The 19,902-nt window shown below is 44.0% G+C and overlaps 1 protein-coding gene across 5 annotated transcripts in view; it reads left to right on the forward strand.

The window, feature by feature from the left end:
• MDGA2 (MAM domain containing glycosylphosphatidylinositol anchor 2) overlaps positions 1-19,902 on the forward strand; it is a 1,462,473-nt gene that overhangs the window by 1,151,974 nt on the left and 290,597 nt on the right. For all 5 annotated transcript variants that reach the window (XM_085627023.1, XM_085627026.1, XM_085627025.1 and 2 more), the window contains exon 10: positions 2,035-2,183. In XM_085627023.1, the coding sequence (XP_085483149.1) occupies positions 2,035-2,183 (149 nt within the window). The remainder of the gene's footprint in view (positions 1-2,034; positions 2,184-19,902) is intronic.

The raw sequence follows: 19,902 nt of genomic DNA on the forward strand, positions 1-19,902 counted from the left end.
TGTAGGTCTTCAGAACCCTAGTGACCAGGAGCATCTTATACCTCCATTGTCCTGGGCAGAGAAGCACCAAAGAATCCCTGGCAGTGTCTGCTAACTCATTAAGAGAGGTCAAAAATCCAAAAGACGTTGATTGAATTGACCACTTACATGGCCTCAACTATCAGGCTTTTATGCAGTAGGGTCCACCAGTAGCTACTGCCTAAGTCTTGCTATTTACAACATGAAACTCCGTAGAGAAGTGCCCACCTACCAATGCAAGAACCAGACTGATAGACAAGATGAATTTGCATAAACAAATATGCCTCCTTGAGAAGGGGGAGTAACATTGGAGAAACGTTTTCTGGTCTTCAAACTTTTCCAGCTTTTCGTATGTGCTGTACTGTGCAGCACACTTATAAACTGGGATATGTGCTAACCTTTGTCAAAGAATAGCACCACATTTACTATATTTTTATGCAACATAGTGTAAAAACCAAATTTAATGCATGCCATTGTGTGAAAGAGAGCCAGTAGAACTGCACCATAGGTGCTGGCAGATGGGCTGTTTCTCTCCCCCCGCTCTAGTACAAATAAGGCTGCCTTGCACCAATGCACACACCATTGCACCAAGGTACAAGAGTGTATGTGTAATGTCAAGCATAGGTTTTGTACTGGTAGGGCACCCTTCTGGTGAAAAATACTATGCTTTGACCTAGTTTAGCACTTTTACCCCTTTGTATGCGTATTGTTCAGTCCAGAATGCATTCAAAATTGGAAACGTTTTGAGAAAATTAAACTTTTCTAACACTTCACTCCCGCCTTGAGGAAGTGTACATTTGTGGCACAAACCGCTGTCTATTGATGTTAGTAGATAGTGATTATCGTCAAAACCCATGAGTGGTTGCACAGGAGCACCCATGTACCAGCCATGGAATGCAACTTGGCACAAATTAGTACAATGTAGCGCATAGCACTTCTTTGCTTTATTTCAGGCAACTTTCCTATGGAAATCAAGATTTGTTTGAGAAGTAAATCCCAATGTAATGCTTTGCGCAAAGCTTGTGTCGCTTTTTGTGACTGAAACCTAGAATAAAGTGTTAGTAAATTTCCCCCATAGTTTTTTTACTGGAAGGGTAACCTTTAAGTACAAAAACTATACTTGACATCCCAAACATCAGCTTGCTAGCACAAGTTAATTCAAAGTGTTCCAGCACTAGGAAAGGGAGCAACACCACTATATGAGTAGATATGGACCTGTTCTGCTCTCCCCCTTTAGAATGCACTCTTGCAAGAGGGGTGGGGTGGATAGGCAAAATTGGCGGGAGCCGATTTTGTGTCTCCATCTAAAGCAGTGTATGATATTGAGACGGAATTTGGGCATTTTGGATCAACCTGTTGTGAAGTGGAGTGAAGGTTCCACGTGGGAATGTAGCGTGAAGCCTGTTTTTGAAGATATGTTCGGATTTGCTGCATTGAGCCTCATGAATAATGCAGAATGTCTTTAATATGATTCCCGTATGCACTTGGAACCAGTGGACTGCTGTGAGGGCCTGCTTGGCATGATCATATTTTTGTAAGTTCAAGCACATCTTAGCAGCTTTGTTTTGGACTCTTTGAAGACGGCTAGCTTGCTTCTTTCAGACGTGCCCGTAACCAGGCATCTTCCTAGTTTAATCAGATGAGCAGTTTGAAGGTAATGAATACTGTTTAAAGCGCAGAATGTTGCAAGTTAACACCCTTAAATTTAGCGCTAATTTGTGAGGGGAAAGAAAGAGAGGTCTGAGTTAAAGATGATTTTCTGAGGAAATTGTACATACAAAACCCCAGGTGCAAGCAATGTGAGAGTAATATGAGCTTTTGGAGGTTGTAATTAAACAGCATTTGCAGTTTACTGCACCACTGTCAAAAAGGTCAGCATTAACAAAATACAGAATGAGATTAGAAACTTTCTTACAAATATTAACAGGATAGAAAGGTAGCAGTTACGAACAAATATAGCACGCAAAATACTGAAAGATTCACTATCCTTTGTATGTTGTGTCTTGTTTCCTGCAGGGAGAGCATACACTCCTGAATTCTACTATGACACCCCGAACCCTCTGTGGCAGAACCGACCCCGTGTTTACTCGTACAGCCTGCAGTGGACGCAAATGAACCCGGACGCCGTGGACCGCATCCTGGCGTACCGCCTGGGGATCAAGCAGGTAAGCAGCACATACGTTGGGTTGCCGCTCGCTTCTCGTTAGCTCTGACACGGGTGTCTGCGGCTGACTGTGTCTTGTGCTTCTGTTTTTCTCACATCTTCGTGTTAAACCCACGCGTGTGCTTGCTTTCCTTGAGGATTTGCTGTTATCCTGCGAAGGCCGCCTTGGCTCACCCAGAGACCCTTGAATCCAATTCACACATGTGTAGTTTGCCAAGACCGAGATGAAATGCGTGTCCCTCTGAGGGATTACAGGAGCGTCAGGCCAGATCTGATGGAAAGATTTTGTGACAGACATCCGTCAGGAAAACAGCCTTGTTTTAGAAATGCCTAGAAAAACAAGAACATGAATCACTGTGACACGATATCCCTCTTCCACGATTCATGTGATAGCTTTTAACATTCACGAAATCAAAATAAACGTATTCAATGCACATATGTAATATACCTGGGGTCAAAGTGCAGATGGTACTGATTGAAATGTATTTTAGTGCGCTGATTAGAGAAGGCTGCATTTGAATGCAAATGGATTAAAAAAAGTAATCTCTTTTTTTTATACCAAGAATACGAAAAGTAACAACGTTGACTATGTCCTGTACAACCATCATGAGTACAGAAGAGGGAATCGACCACCAAAAGTAATACATGCATACCCAACAACAGGGGATGCACCAAATCCAACCGTATGGGAGCAAGACAGGAGGGGGTGGGAGGGAGAAAGAGCGGGGCCCAAGGAGGCGAGAGAGAGAGAGTAGAGGAAAGGGAAAGAAAAAGAAAGAAATAGATGTGGGAGACGGGAAGAGAGGCAAACGGGGGTCAAAGGATGGGTGAGCAATGAGGGCAGGCAGTACCAGAGGTCGGCGTACAACCATCATGAGTACAGAAGAGAGAATCGACCACCAAAAGTAATACATGCATACCCAACAACAGGGGATGCAACAAATCCAACCGTATGGGAGCAAGACAGGAGGGGGTGGGAGGGAGAAAGAGCGGGGCCCAAGGAGGCGAGAGAGAGAGAGTAGAGGAAAGGGAAAGAAAAAGAAAGAAATAGATGTGGGAGACGGGAAGAGAGGCAAACGGGGGTCAAAGGATGGGTGAGCAGTGGGGGCAGGCAGTACCAGAGGTCGGCATGGCAGCGGAAAATGGAGCGGGAAGTGGATGGGTAGGAAGGGGGCAGACACAGGGTAGCAGAGGGAAGGGTCAGGGTCAGTCCTCCCACAGGAAGGGGGACCATATAAGGAGAAACAGGTTGGCTTTATCTATCAAGTTATAGATTAGCTTCTCATAGGAGGCAGTTTTGTACATGGCCGCGAGCCATTCCTTATGCTTTGGCAGCGCCAATGTTGTAGGGTGGAGATCTATGCTGCTGCAAGGGCAGTGGTGAAACACCAGCATGAAGTGACAGCTGGAAGAGGTTCGCCAAGTCATGTAGGAGGATCAGTGGGACAGGGAGTGGCGAGGGCATTTCTAGGGATTCCTTCAGCGTGTATCCCACCATAGTCCAAAAGGGGCGGATGGTGGAGCATTCTAATAAAATATAGACTGGTGGAGCATTCTAATCAAATATAGACTATCTCACAAAGCACATGGTCACACCAACAGCATGACGAGTGGGACACTAGACCTATGTAGTGGATTTGTGCCGGCTGCCAGTGCTAAACATTGAGGATCTTAAAAAAGCTAAACTTCATCTCGCCCTCCTGGACCCCTCAGCCCAGATTCTCCAGAAGCTCAGCCCAGTCCTCCACCTCATATTCCACTTGCAGAGGGGTCTGTCAGTTTGCCCTTAGGCTTGCTATTTGTGGCTGGGCATAGAGATGGCGAATCAGGAGACTGAAGAGTACAGACATCACACCCTTAAACTGACCCCATGTGTTGAGGTGTGTGAGCACTTGGGAAAGGGGGATGGACCAGGGCTGCAGACCAAGCTTGCTCATCAAGCAATGGCTCAGTTGCATGTAGCGCCTCTGCTGGGTAAGCAGCAGACCAAATTTATATCGCCATACCACAAAGGATTTCAACTTGCCATGGCACAGCAGATTAGCAAGGGTGTGGTTTCACGCAGCATGCCGCAATTGAGCATGTTCCTACCAATGCAGATGTCATGATTGTTCCAAATGGGCACTTTATCATGCAGGCGGGCATCCATAAAAAGGAGCTTGTAGGCTCGCGTCCAGGTTTTGTACATTGGCTGTATCATGGGGTTCGGAGTCCCAGCATTGTAGGGGTTGGGCAGATAGAAAAAGAGCAGTCCTGCCAGGCGATCCACTTGCCATCTCGAAATCGTGACTAATAATGGGGGTCTCGGACCCAGGTGTGCATGTACGCCATTTGCGCAAGGTGGATGGCCACGGACGGGATGATGGCCATGGACGGGAGACTTGGACCCCCTATGGTCAAGAAGCTTTCTGATGGTCAGATGAGGAGGCCTCATTGGCCCCCAGTTAAAGGCTTTGATGGCCCTATCTACCTGACGAAGTACAGAGAGAGGCATTTCCAAGTGGAGCATGGCCAGCAAAATAGGTGAACCATGGGAGCGTCACCATCTTCCCTACCAAGAATGACCCCACAATGATAAGTTCAGGTGGGACCATTTCGCAAAGTCCAACTGCATGAGCTCTATCAGCAGGTCCAGATTGTCTGGTGCCATGCCCTCAAGACCTCTGTTAACAAAAATGGCCAGATATTTAAGATGGACAGTTTTCCACTGGAATGGATATCCAGCAATAGCTGCGAACGTGGTGATCCTCAATAGTGGGAGGGCCTCACTCTTCCCCTATATTGACCTCATAGCCTGATATGGCTGTGAAAGCACCAATGACACACAGTACCTTGGAGATGGAGGAGGGCAGGGAAAAGAGATTGAGCAGAATATCATCCGCTTATAGATACAGTGTAAAGTGTCCCCGGGCATGTGTATGCACACAATCTGATCTGACTGGTGCAAGGTCACTGCCAGGGGCTCAATGGCAAGGAAAAAGAGCGGGGGAGACAGTGGACATCCATGTTGTGTACCCGAGCAGACTGCGAAAGAGTCGGAGAAGAAGCCTCCAAAGTTAACCTGCGCCGAGGGAGAGTCATACTGCCAGTGCACTCTGGATAAGAACTCCTCACCGAGGCCACATTTCTGGAGCTCGCCAAACAGATAGTCTCATATTATCCTGTTAAATGCCTTCTCAGCATTAAAAGAACAGTGCCAAGGCCTCCTCTGACAGGTCCGCTGCCATCCAGACTGCATGGGCTAGTGTCCAGAGGTGGTTGCACGCAGAGCATCCCAGAGCGAACCCCACCTCTGTGTAGTGAATGAGTGGAGGACTAGTGTGAGGTGGGTTGCCAGGATGCTGGCCAGTATCTTATCATCCCAATTGAGGAAGAAGGTGGGGCGGTAGCTACTGCAGAAGAGGGGGTCTTTCCAAGGCTTGGGGAAAAACAATATCAGGGCTCTGTTGGAGAGTAGTTCCAGGGAGCCCAACTGGTCTGTCTCAGTGAAGGCCTCATGAAGGAGATCCACCACCTCAGGCTTAGTCCACCTATAAAACTCTGCCGGGAAACCGTCCACTCCTGGGGACTTCTGAATGTGTACGTTCAGAATGGCCTGCGTGATCTCCTCTTTGATGATAACTCACATGAGTAGTTCCCTCCCCTTGTCCACAAGGCAGGGTAATTGAACATTGTCCAGAAAGGTGGCGGCCTGTCTAGCCTCAGAGATTACTTTGGGGGAAGAAAGGACCCTATAATAGGAGGAAAATGCATCTGTGAATTCCTGCAGTTTGGTGACGAGGACCCCGTCATCTGTGGTGGTGGCGGGTGTGAGAAAGGAATCATTTTTGCCCCGATCACCCCATTTGTTTACTGATACTGGTGATGCTGAATAAGACCTGGGCCCAGCTAACCAGGCCCCAGATAAGTGCTCTGATTAAAAAGGTTTACAGTAAATAGGTGTAATTACAAATGGAACTGACAACCTAGCTGTAAGTCCCTAGTATATGGTAGGGCATGTAAGTTTAAAGGCTCACCAGGGTTAGTGCACCTGATGGTGCACTGCTCTCTTGCCTGCTATCATTTTAAAAGCCACCCCTGCTTTAGAAATTAGACTTTGGATTTAAAGGTACTTTAAAAGTATTAAACAACCATATTTGTACATATATGTCACCCCTAAGGTCTACCTTAGGTGCCCCATGGCGGGGTACCATGTAAAAATAAGTAGGGGCATTTTAAAAGAATTTGTATATGCCCTAGTGAGGGAAAACCTACCAATTTCATTTTTCCCTTTGTAGCATCTTAGCTCCTTAGGCTAACATGGGGATTCTGTAATACAATGTAACTATTGATAGGCGTGAACCTAAATATTTCAAGGATTCAGAAAATTGGCAATGATAAATCCCACAACTTACCATTGTGGGATTTATCATAGCTAATACAGAAAATAAGTTGTAAAACTTTCTTTTTTGTGAACCAAAAACCAGCCTTCTAGCAGCCTTTCCTGATTGGCCAACCCTTCACAGGCATAGCCAAGTTAATTTGATGAGGGGATGAGTGGACTACATAGAGACACAGGTTATCCAGTGGTGGGAGCTCTATAGCTGCAGAGAACAGGCCAGGAGGTGGGTTGGTTAAACAAACTGAGCTTCACAGAGAGCAGGACAGAATGGAATGCAACACAGGCCTACCCCCTCTTCCTGTACTCCCCAGCCGGGTTGGAGTTCAAGGAATGGAATTTGCAGGAGGTCTGGAAGGGTAGTGCTAAGAGAAAAGAGCCACACCAGTTGGTTCGCCTAGCCAGATCTAACTCCCAAGGAGAGAAATTTCCATCTTGAATTTTAAAGCACAGTGCTTTGTGGGACAAGAATATGCCACACTTTGGAGGAAGCTGTCATGCTTTTGTGAGGCAGCCTGCACCCCGTTGGTCAGTGGTCCCCCCTGCTTGTCACCCAAGAACATTGGATAAATATGTGAGAACTGCATAGCAACTCAGACCTGCTGGCTGAAACTACAAGGAGAAGAAGGATTGCCCTTTTGGAAACCTGGTCTGCACCCCAAAGGATTGCCCACTTAAGGATCTTCACCTGCTGCACACTGGGAACTACAGCCATGATAAATTTGCCTTGCTTCAGAAAGAATTAAAGAGTGAACTCCCTGAAAGCAACAGGTCAGCAGAGCTCACCTGCATCATCTCCCCCAAGAAGTCCCCAGCCTGGTGTGCGTCCAGTAGACTTTTAAGGATATGGCCAACTGCATTGTGGGAACTGTACTTCATAACATCCAGGGACCATGTAAGAGCTTCTAGATCCTTGGATTTGGTTTTGGACACTTTGAACCCTTAAGAGGAACTTCAGGAAGAAGTTCCAGAAGTTTGGTGAAACCTTTGGAAAAAGCTCCATAAGGTGACAGACCCATCGATGAGAGACAAGTTGCTGACCTTCGCATCCCAGCCTGGATTTCAGATCGGTCCCACTGGAAGCTCTGGAGCTCAAGACCTCCAGAATTTCACCGGGGTAGCGCTGAGCCAACCCGCCGTCATAAATTTGAATCCTATCCTGAAAAGAAGCCTCGCTAGATGATGAGAGAAACCCCTCCAGAAAAGGTTCTAACTGCAAAGGCAAAACTTTAACATGGGCCTCCAGCTCAGTGTATCCATCCAGGGCTTCATAATGGTCGGCCTCAAACTTTGACTTTGTCCCGGTCAAGCGCGACCATATGTGCCAAGTTGGCGCTTAATGTTTTCAAGCACTATAAAGTGTTTATTTATTTATTTGAAGAGTTTTATAAAGTGAGGCCATGATCAATCAGGGTATTAGAGTGCTGTACAAATAGCAAACAAGTCATACATATAAAATAAGAGAGCAATCAGTTATAAGTAAGAACAGAACAACTGCAAAGTAACCATCGGTTAGGAAGAATCATGATCCTGGAGTTATCTACATGAAAATCATTCAGCTGCATTCCTAAGACTTGTTATCGGAGTAAATTGTTCATCAGAAACCTTTTCACTTCTTTCGTGAAGGAGGTCATTAATGGGTTAGCCCTGATTATGGGTGGCAGTGCGTTCCATATTCTAGGGGCTAAGCCGGAGAAGGAGCAGTTGTGAGTTTTCCCTTTGTTGAGCTTCTGCTGTTTTAGCAATAGGGAGCTGGCACTTATTAAAGAAAGACTACGCCTGACAAATTTCGTTTATTGGCCAGGTATACAGCAGTGTTGTGGTGAAGGGCTTTAAGTGTCATGCAGGCTATTTTGAGGTGGATCCTTGCTTCAAACAGTACCTAATTTAGAGGATTTAGTTCTGGAGTGACGTGAAAAACAATGTCTGGATCCCGTGATGAGCCTAGCTGATGAGTTCAGCATTACTCTTAGTGGCATTAGCCTTGCTTTGGGAAGACTTGCAAGAGTAGCACTCCCATAATCTAATCGGGAAATGACCCGCGATTGGGCTGCCAAATGCAAGTCATCAGGGGGCAAGAAAGGTTTTATTTTCCTTAGAATTTTCAGCTGGTACTTGGCTCGCTTGGTTGTCACACTGTTATGATCTTGCAAATTCAGGTATTCGTCCAAAGTTATACCAAGTGATTTACGAGAGTCAATGATATTGCGGGCGCAATTGAGAGCTGTAAGTTGGTTGAGCCATTCATCTATGAGGGCAGAGTGATTGTGGGGGGCTATTGAAAGGAATTCCATTTTAAGTGCATTGAGCATAAGGTGTTTTCGGGCTAGCCATTGTTGGGTTTTCATCAGGGTGTTGACATTTTCAAGTATGATTGTGTATCATCAGCATACATGTGGTAATGAATATTTGAGTGCTTTAGAATTTGGGTGAGTGGGTTCCATAAACAGTTTGAATAGCGTAGGTGAGAGCGTGGCTCTTTGAGGCCCTCCTATCAAGACCGTAGTAGTGTCGGAGAGGGTTTGATTGACTTTTATTCTTTGAGTTCTGTTCTGTAGGAATGATGCAAACCAGTTTGTAATAGGTCCAGATAGCCCTATCCTTGACTCCAGAAGTTCAATCATGCCGTCATATTTGACCATGTCGAAGGCAAAGGAGAGATCCAGAAGTATAAGCAGGCATGAATCGTTCTGTCCAAGCAATCTCAGGGCATCATCTAAGATGCAGGTTAGAGCTGTTTCCGTGCTATGTCCCATTCTGAAGCCAGATTGGCAATAGTCCAGAAGATTAAACTTTTCAATGTGGTCACAGAATTGCAGGTGTATGCATTTGTCTAGAATCTTTGCTAGTGTTGGGAGGTTGATAATAATGGGATGGAAATTATTGAGGTCAAACCTGGACCACATTAGGCTTTTTTAGTATAGGTGTGACCTTTCCTATCTATAGACAATCTGGAATCAGGACCTGAGAGAGGGATGCATTAACAATCAAAGTCCAGAGCGGGAGAAAGAAGCGTTTATGTTCTTTGGTGAGTTTGGCAGGTAGAGGACCAGAGAATTGGTTGGAGGGTTTTAGTGGTATTATTATCTTGAGTATGTCGGTTTCATCTGGAATTTTGAAGGCATTCCAATTAGCGTTGTTTTTCATAGTTAATCTGGATTGAGGGACTATCACTCGATGTTGTACAGGGAGTAGACTAAAATGGGAATGGATTCGTAGATATTGGGAGGCAAGTTGCCGTTTCAATTCGATCTTCTTGGTCTTTTTCCGTGAAATGGGCAAAGACTTTGTTTCCAAAAGGTAATGATCCCTTATCTTCTGAATGGGAATTAGAGTTGTGAGTTGCTTGTTTGATGAGTTTGAATAGATTTATGGGTCTGTTTTTGGCTTTGTCCAGTTGTGTCCTAAAGTATTCTGCTTTAGACCTTCGTATCTGTTTATTGTAGGCACTTGTAGATGACCTCAAGTTCTTGAGGTGTGTGAGGGAGAGATTTTCCATATTCTCTCAGTATTACTTAAGGTACGCCGTTCCTCATAAAGGTTGCAGTAGAACCAGGGTTTGGAGTGTCTCTTGGGTAGTCTTTTTAGCTGTCTGCCCGACCAGGATTGGAAATAGTGATCTGTAAGATCATTAACATTCTTCGTGTTTGTAGGGGGTTGAAGGAGGTTTCTGCTGATAGAAGATAGCACGATTAGGTTGATATTTCTTACGTCTCTGGATTTATGTCCAGTTTTAAGCAGTTGGCCCTGTCTAATCAGTATCTTTTTCAAGATGAGGAATGAGACTTGATAGTGATCTGATCAGTCACAAGGGGATATGGATTACACTTATATGACATTGTCTTTGGAGATGATAAGGTTGAGGGTAGAACCTCTATTATGTATGTGTCCATTACATGATTGGGTGAGTCTGTGGTCCGACAGGTAAGGTTTTGAAGGTGTTCAGAATGGGTTCATCACAATAGTTAAAGTGAATGTTGAACTCACCAAGGCAGACCTGGTTGGTGTGTTGGTCTGAGTTAGACGTGATGGTCTTCATTAGTTGTTCAATGACAAGTAGATTTTTGCCCGGGGGGGTGATACCTAGGAATTCACAAGAAGCCATTGGAGCAGTTTGTACATGTTTCAGGGTGAGTGAGGAGCAGAAAATGCTAGCTATTCCGCCACCAGTTATTCCAGATCTAGCTAGTCTGATGATGTCATATTAGGGTGGAACTCAAATATCCACAATGGGTGAAGAGGAATAATTGAGCCAAGTTTCCGTTAAAATTAGGAGGTCAAGATCTTATGAATGGATGAGATCGTTGATGTCCACAGCATGTCTAACAGCTGCACCCGCAAAGCATAAACTTGATATAAGATTTGGTCACTAGTGCCTCTTGATGTGTTGATGGGACCTGTAAAAGATTACACGTGTTCATAGTTCTAAGGTTGAGACTAGGCTTTCAGAGAGGGTTGGAGGGGATGGGCTGGGATGGTCTGGATAGTTATCCATGAGGGAGACGAATCCAAAAGACTGACGTTGTAAGATATTAGAAGGGAGTGAATGTCATCCTCAGATAGATGTTCTGTAACTCTCTTAGATCACGCAGGGGGCATTGGAGTGGGGTCAAGATCTCACACATATGATAGTAGGGTTCTCAATGCTTGATGCCTCATGCCAGGAGTTGATTGCCCTTCCCTTAATTAGTGGGATGTGTTAGAGTGTGGGGTTCTTTTAATCTTAGTGGCCAGGATGATGTTTCAGAGCTTCTCAAGCTTCGAGGTGGTGAGTAAAAGGTTCTGCAGGTCTGCTTTGACTATCAGGAGGTCTCTATTGAGGGCATCAAGTTTGTTCTCAAAGGTCGGAGTATTGATATATAAGTGTGAGAGTTGCTTGGTCTGGTCATGGCAGAAGTGAGAGATCTCTCCAGTGTGGGGTGCCAATCAGAAGGTCATGGTTGATAAAGAAAGCAATGGGGGAAGTGAAGGGAGGATCAGGACAAGTAGATGGGGAACTAGGAGTGATGATAGATAGTGAAGTGAGAGGAGGTCCCTTAGGATCATCAGTAATGGGACTTGTGTGTTGCTGTGTGCAGGTTAGGGATAGTGGGCGAGCAAGTTGCTCATTGGGTTTCCGAAGGAGTGGAGGGGTCATTGCACGAGGGCAGGGCAGATAGCGACCATCAGTATCTCCGGATTGAGGCTGTTGGCAGAAACAAAGCATAGTACATTCGTTTCCATCCCACTATCAGTTACGTGGAGGGGGGCAGGTAAAATAAATGGATTGTGGGGAAGGGTGTGAATCAATGCTAGGAATAGATGATCTAGTGTTGGTTCTATTGTTGTAGGATAGAGAGTGGTCGAGAGGAGGTGTAGGTGATAAGGTAGAGGTTGTTTTGGGTGATGCCTGTAAGTCATTCTATATAAATTCATATCTCCAGTTCCCTAGATTGGATTTTTGTTATTTTAGTGTCAATTTAATTGTAAAAATATGTCCTATTTTAATAAATTGGTTGTGGATTTTTATTGTGTGGTGTGCCTTACTTATCTAAGCGAGTGAGTACATTTGTGAGTAGCTGTATGGGTGAGTTACTGGTTGTGTGAGTGGCTGTATGAGTGACTGATTGGGGTGTGAGTGGCTCTATGGATTAGTGAGTGGGATGGTAAGTAGTTGTATGGGTATTTGAGTGGTTGTGTGGGTGTGGGTGGGCGTATGAGAGGTTGTATGGGGTTTTGAGTGGGTGTCTGAGTGGTTCTGTGGATGAGGTCATGCGTGATGTAATTTGAGATATCATCAATGATGTCATCAGTGATGTCACTGACCATGTTATGAGTGATGTAATATGTGAGGTAGTATGCAGTGCATTGCAGAGGTGTAAGTTATAGTTAGCTCAGGTAACTATAACTCCTGAATTTCTATGAGTTTGTATGTGTGAAATCTGAACCTAACTATAACATCCCTATAACCTTGTTTTTTTAGTGACTTTCTAAGCTTTTTTAAATTCCATTCCTAACTATAACTTCCCTGTAACTTTTGGTGTTTTCAGTGAATTTTTAAGTTTTTTTTAATGTTGTTTCCTAACTGTAACTTGTAACCTTTGAGATTGGGTGTGTGAGTGGCTCTATAGGTTGGTGAGTGGGTGTGTGAGTGGCTGTATGGGTCCGTGAGTGGGCGTGTGAGTATCTGTATGTGTGTATGAGTGGGGGTTTGAGCAGCTTTGAGGAGGGGTGGATGTGTGAGTGGATGTTTGAGTCAATGAGTCGGTGTTTGAGTGTCTGTATAGGTCTGTGTGTGGCTGTGTGGGTGTTTGAGTGGGTTTGTGTGTGACTGGATTGGTCTATGAGTGGGTGTTTGAGTGACTGTATGGTTCTGTGATTGGGAGTGTGTATGGCTGTATGGATCTGTAAGTGGGTGTGTGAGTGGTTTAGTGGGTGTTTGAGTGGCTGTATTGGTCTGTGAGTGGGAATGGGTATGTGAGTGTGTGTGTGAGTGACTATGGGTGTGTGAATGGGTGCATGAGTGGTTCTGTGGGTGTGTTAGTAGGGGAGTGAGTGACTTAATATGTGTTTGAGTGGCTTTGTGAGTCTCTAAGTGGATGTGAGAGTGGCTGAATTTGTGTGTGAGTGGGCGTCTAAGTGTCAGGATGGGTATAATAGTAATTCAGCCTTTAGCAACCAGGCGGCAGGATACAGGAGAACCAGAGTCCTGAAACCTGCCATCTAAAGGACCTAGGAAGGTGGATGCAGAACAGTAGTCTCCAAATGAATGTGGACCATACTTCCAGCTGGTACCACAGATCAATGCCATACTAGTAAAAGTATGGTAATTTTTCTATAATTTATTCATGGTTTTAGAGCAGAGTGACGAAGTGTATGGTCCTCAGGAATGCCAAGAACCTTTCGGTCTAACTAGGCAGAAACATTCTGACCAGATCCTGATAAGGAACATCCATATCCCTATTTTTCACTTAGCATTTTTAATGTATCCACTGGAGACACTAATAAAGGATTGACTTTGTCATCCAGGAGGTAGTTTTAAACTCACATTTGATTTTTTGCACTCTTCCCCTCACTTGACCCTACATTGGATGATACAAAACACCTCACGCTCCTCTCCTGCTGGAGAGTTGTAGCCCACACTCTGTACCTTGCGGTCCCAGTGTGCAAGAGGGAACCCAATGATGAAGCATGTCACCCTAGGGTGAGTGAGGGTTCTCGTCTTAAAGCATGCATGCGTATGTCCCATCTTCACAGTGAATATCTGATGAGTAGTGTAGATACACCATCCGGTTACCTTTTGTGAGTTATGTCAGCATTGGCGTGTCAGTAGCTGTGTAAGTGACTAGATCAGAATGGAAAATCACCTGCCCCTTTATCCAACACGAGTCCAAGGTTTTGCAGAAAATTTCTACCCAACTGGAGTACTTTCTGTTGGTTTATTAGTAACTGCTACCTGATTGGATAAATGCCTAGTGCTTATCTTAAACTACAGCTGTGTAATGGACCACAAGGAAGTGTCTCCAGCAACATTGTGTAGAGAAGAACAACGAGACTGCAAAGAGGTCAATCTCCACCATGCAAGGGTTCTTCCTCCTATCTATATAAAGTAAGTGCTTCTTTGTGTGGTGGAGATGTCCTCATATTTTTTTTGGCATCAAGAATGTGTCACCAATGCTGCCAGAAAAGCAATGGGGGGACATTTGGGAACCTGTGGATCATTCTTGCAAAAGGTGGAAAGACATTTTCCATACTACTAAGGTAGACCGGTGGGGCTAAATGAGCAAAGGTTCAATGTGAGTTTGCACATTGGCATACTCTTATATCCGTGGATTCTGCTTTCAATATGAGAGGACATGAATTAACCCACTCATCACAGTCACTACAGATTGCGCTCCGATAGATCAACGATGCATTCACCTCCACCTGGGATTTTAGACCATTTTGTAATGCGGAATTGCTAAGAAAACAACACTCTTGTTTTCCCTTTGCCAAGCTCAAGAAATTAGGATAATTTGTCCTTTATAGATGTGTTGCTTCAACTGGGGTACCTGCTATATTTTATTTGCAAATGCTTCCTGTTGAGTCCAGGAAGATGATGCTGAGTGCCCTGGAGCCTATACAGGGCACCCAGTGTGCACTGTTGGGGACCATGGGGGAGCCCCAATGCCCCTGTGGTCTTGCTGCCTCACTGCCTCCAGCAGGAGCCAGCAGTTCTACTGCATGCAGAGAACAGCACACATGCTGCTCCCTGCGTGCAGGAGCTATCCTTCCATCTATTTTAAAACAGATTAAAAAAGTCCACTTCCAGCTGCCAGGAGCAATTTTCCTGCTTCTGCCTGCTGGGAGCAGAATTAATGTTTGCTCTCACTTTGTGGGAGGTGTCAACGCTCCCACCAAGCAAGGGCAAACAGCTATGTCCTGGGGGTGGGCACCCCGGGTTGATAGGGAGTTGCGGCCACCCTCTCCTTTAACAATATGGCCATGCCCCGGGGTGGTGGTGGTCCCCAGGGCCAATAATGGTCCAGAAGGTGGGGGGCCAAGTGACCCCCTCCCGCTTTTTCATTAATTTGCCTACCCCATAGAGGTGGTGGTCCCCAGTGCTGTAAAGTGCCCTGGAAGGGGGGTCCACATTGCCCTACTCCCATGATTAGTATTTTATTGGCCTTGCCCCTAGGAGGTGGCAGTCCATAGGGCTGATATCAGCCATGGGAAGGGGATCCGTGTGTTCCCATCCCCAAAATACATATTACTTTGTGCGACTGGGATCTAGCCCACCCAAGCGCTAAACTACAAACAAGCGGGGACTATGTGGTTGTTTTTTTTTTCAATTTTACCACATTTGCACTGCAAATTTGCAGCAAAACTGAAAAAAGCAATGCTTTTTGGCACTGATGGTGTCCCTGGGGGACCCCACCTCCAGACCTAGGGGGTCAGGGTATTCCCACCCTGCCCCCTTTTCTTTATTTTTAACTTTTTGGGGGGCTTGAATAAGTCCAAGTCCCAAAATGGCTGCCAACACCTCCTGAGAGAAGTATTGTCAGCCAATCAGATTACAGCATAAGATCTGTTAGATTCTCAGAAGGTCCATGACCCTAGATTTACAAATTTGATTTTCCTTTAATATCTCAAAAACTACTGGACGGATTTACACTAAATCACAAATAGCACTCTTTTTGTACCTAGGTCTAGTTTTTGATGAATTTGGTGTATTTCCATTCAGCGGTTCGGGCTGTAGTTGTGTCTAAAATCCCTACGGAAATTGCATGGGCAAAATGCATTTTGGGAACCCCCATTTTTTCTCAGCCCATGCTTGAAGAATCACCTCGAAACTTTCCAGACAGCAACTAAATTGAGTGGCAAGCTAGTTATTAAAATGTCATGAAGATTCATCAAATAGTGTAAAACTTATTAGCAAAACAAAAAAAGTTGTTCCTACGGAAATTAGGTCCTAACTACAACTACCTACTGGTGATTACTGGTGGGTAATGTATCCGTTGTAAAGCCATTCCATTGTAATGCCTGCATTGTAAGGGCTGTTTCCATATTGACGGCCTCAGAAAGGAGCTGATCGGCAGTAATTAAAAGTTTCCCCTATGTGATTTCGTCTTACTTCTATGCGCAACCCTCATTGCCTGCAGTGCTTAGTGCTGCTTTTTGTTGCTGTAAATCATGAGAGCTGTGGGTGTGTGCACTTGTGAGATGGCCTAGTTCTGTCTTTAGTGCGGATCGCTTCTGACGGATTTAGTTTCCAAAAAATGGAAAATGAGATTTGAAATGAATTATAAAAACTGATCTCTGCTTCATTTCTCTTCTATAAGAGGATTAAGAGATAAGGGAGTGGGATTGCTTTGTTTTCTCTCACTTTGAAAAAAAATAAATCAGTTTACAGGGAGATGCATTGAAATTTTATGATGACAAAGAAGGAAGTTGGAAGACTTATTTGCTAAAACGAAAAGCGTGTGTTAATGTAAACATGCATCTGGATCATTTGATTAAAGAGTGTGTATACAGTATTACTAGAGCTTAAGAAATTGGTTGAGAACTGTGAAGGAGAAAAGAGACACCAACATTAAAGGATTGAAGGCAAAATTCACAATTTTTTTTTCGAAAGTCAGAAATCTGCTCACTATGAATATATCCAATAGGACAGATTCTCAAATGTTTTGCTGCACCTTAGTTCTGTAGTAACCCTACTTTATTCCTGGATTCCAAGCGTAAACTAGAGTTAGCCAGGAGTATGACAAGAGTAACTCAGACATATACCTGTTAGATGGTTTGATTAAATGTCTGACTTTGTATGTATTGTTAAAGAAAATCTGCCCACATCTGTTAATTAGTCAGGTGAGTGTCAGTGGATATCCCCCAGCACCACTAATTAGCAGAAGCTGCACAAGCAGAGGCAAGACATACATTTATACCTTTTCATATACACAACTCCAATGAAGATCATGTAATGAAGAAACTTAAACAGAGGTGTTTCACAGGTACAGAACTCTGAAGTCCTGAGACAGTGCGTAATGACCTTTGAATCAATACAGAAATGTAAACTCTCACCACTGTGTCAGCTAATAGCTAATAAGTAAGTTAATAAGAACTGTCTTGCTTAAAGCGAAGGGGATAGAAGCATGGCTGTCCATGTCATGTACAAGCACAGCTTGTAAGCATGGTTAGCCTAAGCAATGATGGATGCAGCAGTTACAGTTCTGCTAAGGACACTATTCAAAACCATCCGCACAAACCTAAAAAAAGGCGTTGGAGAGAAGTGCAGTTTCAAAGGCTACGATGCAGTCAACAAGTGGTTTGAAATGTGGATGATTTGGGGATTGTTACTGTAGCGTGATGTAGTGTTCTTTAAAGTGGTGTGCCTTTACCTTTCCTCAACTGGAGCAGGATTGTTGTGGTTCTGATAGATACAGGGATGTTGTTCCAGATCCTTGGTACAACGACAGAACAGATCTGTTGCCTTATCTTTTTTTGTTACACCTCTTAATCTTCAGTCTAATGGTGTCCCTGCCCGAGAGTCACCAGAAATGCTGAGCTTAGAAGCTAGTAGGTTGGGAGAACTGGTTATTATAGAAATGTAAATGTTGCTGGTTTTTAAGGTGGTGCAGGCTGGCAAGGAGAGACAGTGGAGTTCCATCATGTTTGGTCTGATGTTATCATATTCTTTCATGCCCTGGATGAGACATGATGTAGTGTGTATGATGCCCTTAAGTGGGTTCTAGTGTGGAGCCTTGGATGCAATTGAGCAAGGAAATTCCATCAACCAAGTGCGAGTGAATGATGGCTTGAACAGCTGTTCTGAAATCACTTTCTGGGTGGAGCAGTTTCACTTTTCTTTGTAGAGAAAGCTTTTTTTCTTGCCAAAATGTTCCATACGAGTGAGGTTTGTGTCCTGGGTGAGTTCAAGTGACTTTGTGTACAGTAACAGTTGAGATTCAAGTTCTGTCTTGATGGAATTGAACTTCATGTAGGTGCTGGACATCCAGGTCTGGATGTGTTGGAGTCAGTGTTTGAAGCATTTAATGTTTGGGGTCAAGGAGGCTTTCAAGTGGAGTTGTGTTTCAACAGCTTATTGGTGAATTTAGGTGCTCTGTGTACATGTATAGGTTAATGGAAGACTATATTTAACCCTGGGGACTCTGCAGAAGGCACAGGCCCACTGGAATCAGGCGGTGAACCCATGTGAATGAACTTGTGTTGGCTAGAAATCTCAATTGAGACTTATGGTGTGGGTGAGGGAAATATGGTTAACAGTGTCTAAAGTAGAAGTGATGGCCAGCAATATTAGGAGATGGGATCATCTTCATCTGTGGTCTCAAGGGCACAGTCTACAATGTGCAGTAGTTGTCTCTATTCTGTAGTGTGACCTGAAGCCAAATTAGTAGCCTTGCTAGAGATGGGTGGCATTCATGTGATCTTGGAGTTGAGTCTAGACCACTTTTTTAAAATATATTCTGATCAATGAAGGTGAGAGAAGGCCCAGTAGTTTGCAAGATCATCAAAGTTTGGAGAAGGTTTCACTAGGAGTCAGATGATCTGTCTTTTCTGGAGAGCTTCTGAGAAGATGTTTTGAGTGAGGTAGTTGTTGATAATGGTGAATAGGGAGCGAGAGAGCTTCTCTGGAGAGAGCTTTGATGAAGGATAAGGGTAAGACACAATCTTCATAAGAGATATCTTCAAAGAAGTTGAGTATCTAAAGCTGTTCTTATAAATCTCATAATAATTGTATTTTTGTTTCTTTTATTTCTTAGTGTAATTGCATATTACTCATGGAGAAAAATGAGAATCTTTAAAAACATAAGTGGCGCGTATAGTACAGTTATTTAAACATGCTTTAGGATTAAAACAGGTCTGCCTTTGATTTGAAAATAAATTAAATTGGAACCATATTTAGTGGAGTACTTGTAGCAGAATTATGAACAAGTAAACATAAAATTTTGCCATGCATACAAAAATATGTGTAAGGTGTTTTGCTTGTTAATATGTCCCATACCAAACCATTTCTTGATTTTGAACCACAAGTGGCCATGTGTGATTTCACTGTTCTTAAACCTACAGGAGTGAAAGGACACCACCCTTTGTGGGAGTTGATCATTTTCCAGGAGTTGATTTCTGTTGCACCAATACTTATGCCTGTAATGTGAGATTGAGCATCCATAATTTTATCTGTTAGTGGATATCTTCTTATCCTAATGTCAAAATGAATAAATGAATGAAGCCACATCTACTAATTGATATAAAACACGATACACTTCCAAGCCCTGTATGTTGTGTACTCAGTCCTATGTTCATGCAGACTGGTCTGAAAAAACGAATCCGCAGATATAATTTAAAATTAGAAATATAATTCAGAACATGACAGCCCAAGTCTCCACTTTCTCAATTCCAATGGCTTTAAGGTTCATGCTAGTCAATATAAATTGATAATAAAACACATCTACTCAACATCTTCGGAATAATGGGCAGGTTATCAAAGCACTTTCGCTGATCTGCTCTGGCACAAATCAGAGAAAATCTTTCAATTTATACCTGCGCAAATTGCTGGAGAATTAGTAACTGTGCAAACTGTGTTACAATTACTCAAATTAACTTGTGCACAAACGGCTACGGCCAATGTGGTAACTACCTTGTGCCCCTCCCATTACCATTGAAGTCCTGATATAGGACACTGTTTCTGCCTGAGAAGGTGCATTCCAGTCGGGGCAAGAACTGTTTACCCCCATTACAGACTCAATATTATCTTGCGGGTAAAATTGTAAATCTTTGCATTGACACTCATGGGCCATTTAATGCCTGTACATGGCTTTGATGCTTCCATGGGTGATGTGTCTAATGGGATGTAGGGTGTTAGCAGTCT

This window comes from Triturus cristatus, chromosome 9 (genome assembly GCF_964204655.1).
Source record: "Triturus cristatus chromosome 9, aTriCri1.1, whole genome shotgun sequence".
Taxonomy (NCBI): Eukaryota; Metazoa; Chordata; class Amphibia; order Caudata; family Salamandridae; genus Triturus; species Triturus cristatus.